The sequence below is a fragment of the Corvus brachyrhynchos genome, unplaced genomic scaffold (genome assembly GCF_000691975.1).
Source record: "Corvus brachyrhynchos isolate BGI_N302 unplaced genomic scaffold, ASM69197v1 scaffold3, whole genome shotgun sequence".
Classification (NCBI taxonomy): Eukaryota; Metazoa; Chordata; class Aves; order Passeriformes; family Corvidae; genus Corvus; species Corvus brachyrhynchos.
This window is the reverse complement of record NW_008237619.1, coordinates 10,344,941-10,354,630: the sequence shown is the minus strand read 5'-3', so window position 1 is coordinate 10,354,630 and position 9,690 is coordinate 10,344,941. Positions and strand designations below refer to the sequence as shown.

General features: G+C 44.2%; 1 protein-coding gene across 1 annotated transcript in view; it reads right to left on the bottom strand.

Moving 5' to 3' along the window:
* The window catches only part of CCDC191 (coiled-coil domain containing 191), a 21,489-nt gene extending 12,248 nt beyond the window's left edge, over positions 1-9,241 (bottom strand). The window contains exons 1-7 of the mRNA XM_017731921.1: positions 7,579-9,241; positions 5,203-5,331; positions 4,490-4,668; positions 3,769-3,992; positions 2,813-2,969; positions 768-958; positions 2-47 (exon numbers count right to left, since the gene is read on the bottom strand). Of these exons, the coding sequence (XP_017587410.1) occupies positions 2-47; positions 768-958; positions 2,813-2,969; positions 3,769-3,992; positions 4,490-4,668; positions 5,203-5,331; positions 7,579-7,924 (1,272 nt within the window). The 5' untranslated portion in view covers positions 7,925-9,241. The remainder of the gene's footprint in view (position 1; positions 48-767; positions 959-2,812; positions 2,970-3,768; positions 3,993-4,489; positions 4,669-5,202; positions 5,332-7,578) is intronic.
* Between the last annotated feature and the right edge of the window lie 449 nt (positions 9,242-9,690).

Below are 9,690 nucleotides of genomic sequence, written 5' to 3'. Positions count from 1 at the left end.
GGCGCGGGGCCCGTCGCTCGTTGTGCTCCACAGCCAGTTGGGTTTTCCTGAATGACAAAACGTTTGTGTTATGGCAGCAGGGAGGCTTCTGCCAAGGCACAAAGCCACATCATTTCCTTTTGTTGCTTAACTCTGAAGGCCCTCTGAAGTTGTACAGAGCTTGTCCAAGGACGAGTGGGAGGGCAGAAAGGATGGCTGCTATTCTGAATTAAGTTTCACTAGTTCACACTTTGCAATTTCCTGTGTCGTCTCTGGAATGCAGGATAGTTGCGAAAGAGGTATCGTGTTCCCTGGCCAGCTGCATATGGGGAAGTGACAGTGTCTCACCACTGCAGCCTGCCAGACACCTGCAAGAGCAGTGTTTCTCTGGATGGTAGGAAATTCATCCAACAGCCTCCTTAATCAAAGGCACTGGCTAAAATGATCTCTGCTACACTACTACTGAAACAGCAAATATATTAATCAGGAATAAATTTGGCAACTCATATTCTCTGGAGGCCAGAGCAAGCCAGAGTGAGATTTCTAGGAAAGATACCTACAGAGAGACTGAGGCTTGTTGGAAAGTGCTAAAGCACTTGTTTCTATCTGTCCTCCTTTTCATCTGTGCCACAATGCCTCTGGCAGACTGCAGGCACTGTAGCAATTTTCTCAAAAAGCTGCTGTTTCCCTCCTGCTGGGTAACTGACAGGCTCCTTTTACAGTCCCTGATCACCACTCTGCCCAAGTACGGATGCAGTAGGAGGAATTCCACAGTAAAGGGTCACTACCTGTTTTGATCTTGGAGATGAACTTCCAATTGCTGTGTCTCCTGCTCTACTTTCTGGGCCCAAGCATAGTTTCTCCAAGCTCGCAGGGCCTTCAGTTGGCATCTCCAGTCAGCAAGGGCTCTGGCTTTTCCCATTTTAATTCTGCGCTCCAGAATGACTTTCAGCCAAGCAGAGAAATGTCGTTGCAAGCACTGCATGGGAGAGTTTCAAAAAACCAATGAGCAAGATACAGTCTGCCACACAAATACTGATCCTCTCCGCCCTTTGCCTATTCTAACTTTCCTTTTTGAGATTCTTTTTAGAATCCTCATTTTCAACAATTACCTTGAGGATAAAGAAAAAAAAGTATTGCAGAGCATGTGCAGGTCTTCTACAAAAAGCAGAAAGGGTCTAAAAAGAGACATCATATCATGGGGATCCATGCTTTGGAATGAAATGCACTTAGTTCACCACGTGTAAAGGAATGAAATGGGTGAGGAACATAGAATTTCTAGAGACATGGAAAATATTCTTAAATCTAGAAAATGTCTAAGATGTTACAGATGAGAACACGTGTGAAGAAGTCCTGCTTTAAAAAAAATTTTTTTTTAACTTAGACAAAAATCAAGTCACATCCTAGAGTGAATTTATGACATCACCTCAGCTCATCCTTGTTCCAGTAGGAAGCCAAACCTTTCCCCTATTGTGTAATTAGACTCGCTGCCTTTGGGAGTAATTTACATTGTACAGAGCAGCAATTTGCTATCTAATCTACCCCATAATTCTCGCCCTGTCACTGCAGACACTGTTCATTTTGATCCTCCAAGTGGGTCAACTCACAGGACTCTGCTGTTCCCTTTTTGTCATAGTGCCTTGTGTTAATTGCATTCCTCTCTCACTTGAAATCTTCAAATGGAGACTTACAAAAAGTCAATGCATTAGCTGTTTCTTTCTGCTTTAGGAAAGTAATCAAAATGTCACTATTGCTTAGCTCAGCCAAGCTGTGGCTTCTCCCATTACGCCAGTCCTGAATTGTTCTGTGGTTTCATTCAGGCTTATCTTCACAGCTTAGACTGTGCTGGAGAGAGGCTGTGTACTGCTAAACAGCAAGCCAAACTCAAATCCAGCAGATGGGCAGATGGATTGAGCTGTGAGGAGAATCACCATAAAAATGATGGGACTCTTCTGCTGAAAAAACCCCTAGATGTAGACATATAGACATCAACGATGATGACTGCTCTATTAATTGAAAACATTATGTGATGGATAGCATTCATACCTCCACTCAGGAAATTTATTCCCTTTGCTCAGACTGCCCATAGAAAATTATTCAGTACTAAAAGATCACTCTTCAGTTGCAAGTATTTGATACGTGTTTAACCCAGAGCTGACCATGGTACCAGAAAAATGAAGGTAAAAGAAAGAGGTTCCTACTAGGAATTATTAAAGTTTGTTTGCCTCGAAAGAGCTGTTGCAGTAACACAGAATATCCTACTGCACCGAGTGGAAGGGGGTCCCTGAGGAACCTGTTACTGTGGATGTCCTGGCGTGCATCAACTCTCAGAGCTCCAAATTCATCCCAGGCTGCAGCATTTCTCTTTCCTCTCCCTGTTCCTGAAATAGAGTCTGCAAAGCAGTCTTTAAAATGCCTTCCCACACATACAATAAGGGCTTCTCAGGCCTTTTTTCTGCCACTTTCTCCTTTTATTTCCTTCCTTGAGGGAAAACAAATCTCACTCCACTTCCTACTCTGTATATCCCCTTATTTCTTGATTGCAGAAGCCTTTATGGTCTCACTTGTCTTGAGAGCTGTGTCTTTTCCACAATTCTAAGTGAAATGTCCCACTAAGTACACTGGAGGCACAGGCCCACTGGGGTTGGTACCTCAGGATTTCTTGCTCCTAGTCTTATAAGACACTTTTTGCCCTGCTCTCATACATTCCTGGTATCAGAAGGTCTTGGAAAAAGTAAAAACTTCTGCATAACCATGACTTCTTACTTCATTTTCCAAATGGTAGCCAAGGGCAGGGAGCTCAGAGTCTCAGATAAAGAAAGGTGATGCTCACTCTCTGCTTACTGATGTGAATCCTGTGCAGCAGCTCCTGAGTCCTTCTCTGTTTCTCTTCTCCTTGCTCTTCTCTCTTCAGGACCAGGGGTGGTGACACAGTAACAGACACCTCCTGCACTGACAGCTTCTGAGGTTTTTTTTGTATCTTCCCCTCCCTGCAAAGTGAACAAACATACAGATCTAATATCTGATATACAATCTAATACCTTCTCTTTCTGGCCAATTCCAAAAGAACCACCTCTACAGCTTAGAAAGTTGCTGATTATTTTAACTTGGCCTTCTTAAAAACCACCTCTGTAATGGTTTGGGGTCCCAGAGATTAAACAGTCTGGTGCATTTTCTAAATATAGAAGGCAGAAGAAAATAGTAAATAATTTCAGTAAATATTTCATTTAAGCACTTGTATGAGAAGATTTAGGATCTCAGGGCTGCCTAAGTAAATAAATGGCATTCCTAAAAGTGACATCTCTGTGACAATCCAAGCTCAGCAAAAGAAAAAAATTATGTCTCTGCAGAATCCTCAGCCAAGAATGCTCTTTATCTTTCATAGTAGGGGAAGTATTGCAAGTGCTAGACTTTCAACACAGACTATTTTTTTCTTTTATTTTTTTCTGTGTACTGGCTTTCTGGTGGCATTAGATGCTAACAAGGCTGGATGTAGCCACAGAGCTGATGGAGAGAATGTACAGTGGTGCAAACACACTCCTGCTTTGTGTTTCAGTGCACATACCATAATGGCTGAGGAGAGGATAACACTATATTAGCCCACCTTCCCACTCATGGAAAACTCTGTCACTGATGTTGGTAACAAAAGACTAAAAGGTTTTGGGAGAGTTCAGAGACAATAACAGCTGTTTTGTTTGGGATCACCACTGCTCTTACATTTAACAAAAGGAGCTGATAAGTGCTTTCATATCTCTACACACACACACACCCACACACCCTCTTCCTTACATTCTCCAAACTTTTGCCACAGTGTGCTTCTTCTCAGCCATTTCCTTTCGCAGCTTCACCATTTCCCTCTGGATCTCCTCCTCCTCCTTCTTAGCCTGCAGGGCCTTCCTTCTATCCTCCTCCTGTGCTTGGAGCCTGGCCTCAGACAGAATTGCTTTCTTCAGGGACTCTTTTTGTCTCTGAAGCTCTAAAGCCTTCTGATGCCTCATTCGGTTTTCTTTCACCTGGGAAGGAGGAAATCGGCAAAATCGGAGAGCAAGCACCAAAGGCTGAAGAATTTGAAGCTCCCTGTAGACTGCCAGGCTGGGTCACAATCCACCTTTCACATTAAGAAAGAAACCCTACCCGTAGCTGGCACTGACTGGAGAGATTCTGCTCTTGACCATGTGAGAGAGTGAAATTAAATCAATATTCCTTAATGGGAGCAAATTCAGAACTGACTGCTATGGCAGCTCTTCCTGGAAGTCTTCAGAAAAAGGGAGAAAACCTGAACAGTTTTAGTGAAAGCTGACTGTGCAAGCTACTGCTGAATGGCTAATGTGCACATGGAAATGAAGTAAAGTTTCAGCTGAACTGGGGAAGAGTATCTTTGGGTAGTTGCTTCCAAGTCAGAGATTATTGCAGGCTCTGAGAGAATACTGGGGAGGTATCACTGAGCATTTACTCTAATCCTATAATCCTCCATCTTATTCCTTTTAACTGAGCTGCTTTGCCTGCTCACCTGCTTGTGTCTGAGCTCCATGATTATTCGTGGATCTGCATGTTTTTTTTTTTCCTTGATCTCTTCAAGTCTAAGGTGTTTTGCTATACCACAGTTCACAACTTCACTCTGCAAAAGATGCTGAAGGTATTTCTGGACAGAGGAACTTTCCATTTCACATTCCAGATAGCTGCACAAGTCTGAAATGAGAAATTCAGATTATCTCAGGCTAGTCTGAAATGAATAAACCCTTCTCAGATCACAAAGCCTAATGTAATTAAAGGGATCACTTCCCCAGACTGTGAATGCATTTCTGATGAACGTGGACACACTGACTGCACTCCATTTATCCCCAGAGTCTTAATCAGTCTCCCACTGAACACGCTAGAGCACTAACAATGTTTCATCCATTTTTTACTGTCCCACCTCTCAGCATCTCAAACGGCTGTATAAACTTGACAGGCCTCAAAAATACAGGTTCACAAAAGAAAAAAAAATTCTCTTTTACAAGGGGAGACACTGAATGTTTATGAGGTGCATTTATGCAGTCATACAGCAAAATGCTGTAAGAGCTGGGGGACAAAAATCATCATCTTTAATCTTGTTTCTACTGAGTCCACTGTCCTGGCCTCAAAACAACTGTTACCTCTCAGTCTGATAAACCATAAGACCTGACCTCCTTCCCCAGCACAGCCTCAGAGACGAAACCAGGACTTGCTTTGCAGTGCTCTCACCATCAAAGTGCTCATACTTCGGAGGGGTTGCAGGAGGCTCTTCCTGAAGGACAGAGTCAACTTCCTCTTCTCCATCACTCAGCTCCAGTTGCAGTTTGGACTTCATCCACTTACTGAGCAGCTCCTGGGCTATCATGAAGAAAGAGACCGATGACTTCACTTGCGTAAAAAAACTATATGGCTAAGTGTAAACCAGCAATAGTCTGGGATAGCTGTACGCTGAGAATGACTGCAAGCTGATCAGCAACAGAAAATGGAATAAAGCTAATAGTTCGGTTCTCATCTTCTTGATCTATAAAAGAACAGGAAGAAAAGGTGCCAAATTTTGTCCCTGTCACATGTGTCACAAATTAATTCTTCTCCTCCTTATTTTTCCTACTATGATTCCATGGGCATTTAGATCACTCGTGATTATTTTACAGCATTTATTGAGGAGATGGAATTCACATGAGATAATTCATAACTCAGATAGTTTTCATATGTTTTACCACTGCACTTGTAGACACTTAGATGGTTTCCACATCTACAGCCAAGGCTGTCATATGCTAAATTCAGAAGAACTGCTGTTTGGACAAACATTTGCTTCATGTGTACAGGTTAACCCTTTGCAAGTACCACATGAGCTACTGGAGAGTCTACGAATCTGTCAGGTGGCAAACTGCACCTGGGACTCAGGGTTAAGACTGCAGCTACAGGAATGCACCCATGATGGATGTGGTGCTCCTCAGTGAGCTCAACTGCCTAATGAACAGCTGGGTATGAAGTCCTTCAATGGACTGTTTGCATCTCCAGTCTTCTGTTGGAAAAACAAAAGAATTCCTTTTTCAGAGTTCCTTCTCAAAAGCAAGGTCAGCTCACGTGTCTGCTGCCTCAAGAAACCAGCTGACCTTGCTGTATGGGTGGCCAAGCTGTTCCTGAAGCAGGACACAGGGCTGTAAACTGCAAGGCATCAGGAGCAGCCCCACAAGAAGTGGAGCCATCCTCAGCCGTCCGTGCGATGAGGATGGACAAGGAGCTGGGATCTCGGCAGCCACTCTAGTGGGAGTCATTACACAGTGTAAGGCACACAGTCAACAGACAGGAGCAAACAGCTGCTCCAAATATTTCCCAACACAAAGTGAAGATGCTCCCTGGTATTTCTAAGGCAATAAAGCCTTTTTCAAACTTTCCTAAAAAATGGTGTGTTTTTTGAAGAAAGCATAAATCTAATGTTTGTTGTCCTTCAATCACTTTTATTCTCTTTCATAATCTCTCAGGCCAGCTCAGAACAGGGAAATATATCTGATAACAGAAAGAAGAGCAGAAACAACTTGCCACTTGGGGAAGGGTTACTTTTTTGACTGGGATTTGTGATCTTCTCATAACTGGAAGAAAAGCGTTCTGGCACTTCTCTTATTGACACCTTCCTTTGAAAAGTGGGCTATGTGTAGTTAATACCACTAAGTATTGTAATAATGGATTCCAGATAAAAGAAGTTCAGTTGAGCTAGGAACAGTTCTGAGAGATTGGTAGCTATAAAAAGGAAAACCCTAGCAGAGAAACAAAAATATTAAAGAAACGTGAGGAAAGCAAGGAACCTTTTCACCAAAGGAAAAGACAAGGCTTTTCACCAAAGCCAAGACAGCTCCTTTGGAGCCTCTGTGCTGTATAATGCATTCAGACAGTGCACTCTAAGTAGGTAAGTGTATTCCATGTTGTCAGTTGAACCCTTGATGATGACAAGTGAAAAAGCTGACTTCCTGTATTGAAGTGGATGCTCTTAAGATGTGTCATCATCGGTTAACTCAGTTTTTAAAATCCTGTCTCCTATCAGCTTTTTACACTGCAGACATATTCCCAGCACTGATGGGTGATAATTTCCCTCCTCTTTGTTTTTTAAATCTACCACAGCCTTACTTTCAAACTGCAGCAAGCACCTTTGGCTGCAGGCTTTAAAAAGAAATATTTAGTTAGCTCATTAGTGAGGAAAATTTTGCATCATTATTTGTAGATGTGAAATTTACATAGAGCAACTCCATTTCCACATCTAGTCTGCTATCAGAAATATGTCAGGTAATTTCACCTGGTTTCCTACAGCCCACTACCTTGGCTTTGACCATACAGTGTGTCTTCAAGGGCAGTTCTTACCCTTTTCTTGACCTGCTATCTCCAGGAGACAGAGAGTTTATCCTTCTTTTAGGTATGTCATTTAAGATCAACCTTGAACTTCAGCAACTGATCCTTCTTATGCCTTTCTCCATTAGATGAAAGACATCTGACTATTAACTGTTTCTTGTGAACTCAAGCTTTGCAAGAGCCTGTTCAGATCAGAACAACAAAGCTGGATCAAGAACAGTTCATTTCAGGCAGCTTGTGGCAAGCAGAATTTTAGCTCACCTTCCTCATGGGCCTCATGATGATCTTGCAGCCGTTCTGCGGTTTCCAGACTTGTCACAGGACCCCAAGGCCTCTGTGGATACCTTGACTTTTGAAGGGAAAAAGCTTCAGAGAGAGCATACTCAGAGGCTCGGTCCACTCTCTTTAAAGAAAGAAAAACATTTCTAACGATATTAATTTTTACACTTCCTATATCCACATTTCTCCTCCAGAGAGCAAACATCAGTGGGAATGTAACACAAAACAGCATGGCTGTTAAAAGGAATAGATTTCTTTTGAAATGCATTTCTACGACTGCTTGATTGCATAAACTGGACTTAGAAGTCATTAAGCAATAAAGACTCATTTGGCAATTAATGCCAAACACAGAGACTGGAGAACACAGAGAGAAAGGAAACACCCAGGAGAGACACTTGCTGAGCTAGTGCCCAGCAACCAGCAACTATGAAATTTTTATCAGCTTTTTGTCATAGCCAGGCTGAGAGACTTCCTGTCCCATATTCATCTCTCTGCAATGTTAATGGTCCTGACATGTGACTGTGTTTTCACAAGTAACACCTGTGCCCCAGACAGTCCATATTTCTGAACTCTGTCTGTGCTGCTGCCAGAGGCCCAGGATGCTGCCTGAGGAAGCAGATGCACACTCCTACCTGCCACAAGAAGCAGGCTGAAAGTGGGAGCATGGATGTGCCCAAGGAAGCAAAACAAAGGGAACCTCACCCTAGAATTCATTTTCTTTGATGTCAGGTGGTTGCAGGTGCAGGACGCGGTGCTTTGGGGTAAATATCTTGTATTACTTGCCAAAAAAACCTGCAGCACTGCTCAACAGCAAGTTTTGTGTGTTGAGTTTTATGCACAGCAACAAGACACCTTACTCTTCATATATGAAGAGCTGGATTGGAAGGGACCTTTACAGGTCATCCAGTCCAGCCTCCCTGCCAAGAGCAGGGACATCTTTGATAACACCAAGTTGGATGGGAGTGTTGCTCTACTTGAGGGCAGGAAGGCTCTGCAGAGGGGTCTGGACAGGCTGGATTGATGGGCTGAGGCCAGTTGCATGAAGTTCAACAAGGTCAAGTGCCAGGTGCTGCATTTGCGTCACAACTCCAGGCATCACTACAGGCTGGGGGAAGAGTGCTGGAAAGCTGCCCGGCAGAAAAAGACTTGGGGATGCTGTTTGACAGCAGCTGAACATGAGCCAGTGTGTGCCCAAGTGGCAAAGAAGGGCAACGACATCCTGGCCTGTGTCAGCAATAGTGTGGCCAGCAGGATCAGGGCAGTGACTATCCCCCTGTACTTGGCACTGGTGAGGCTGCCTTGAGTCCTGTGTCCACTTCTGGGTCCCTAAGTTCAGGAAGGACATCGAGGTGCGTATCCAGAGAAGGGAAAAGCTGCTGAAGGGTTTAGAGGGGCAGGTGAGGGAACTGGCATTGTTTAGTGTGGAGAAATGGAGGCTCAGGGGTGAACTTATCACTCTCTACAAGCACCTGAAAGGAGGATGTAGCCAGGCAGGGGTCAGTCTCTCCTCCCAGGTAACAACAGACCGGGTAACATGGAATAGCTTCAAGTTTTGTCATGGAATATTTAGATTGGGTATGAGGAAAAATCTCTTCACTGAAAGGGAGATCAGGCATTGGAACAGGCTGCCCAGTAAAGGGGCAGAGTCACCATCCCTGGAAGTGTTCAAACAACCTGTGGATGTGGCACCTGTGGACGTGGTTTAGTGGTGAACATGGTGGTGCTGGGTTAATGGCTGGATTCCATGATCTTAGAGGTCTTTCCCAACCTTAACGATTCCGTGATCTTCAACCACCTCAGGTTACTCAGAGCCTCGTCTGTTGACACAACCTGACCCTGAATGTCACTGAGCAAGTTATTCCGCCTTGGCCCACTGTTCCATGCCACCCGATCCAAACCTCGGCAGGGACTAAGACAAACCACAGCGTTCCAACTCTCTCGTGTCTCTTCCTGAACCCGAGTTTCACGCTGCCAACTTTGGCGCCGTTCGCTCGAGTGCAGCGCGGACTTCCCACCCGCCGGCAGACCGCCCAGCCCTGGGAAACCTCATCCCTGCTCCTGACCCTGCCGAGCTAACTGCCCGCGATCCCAGCG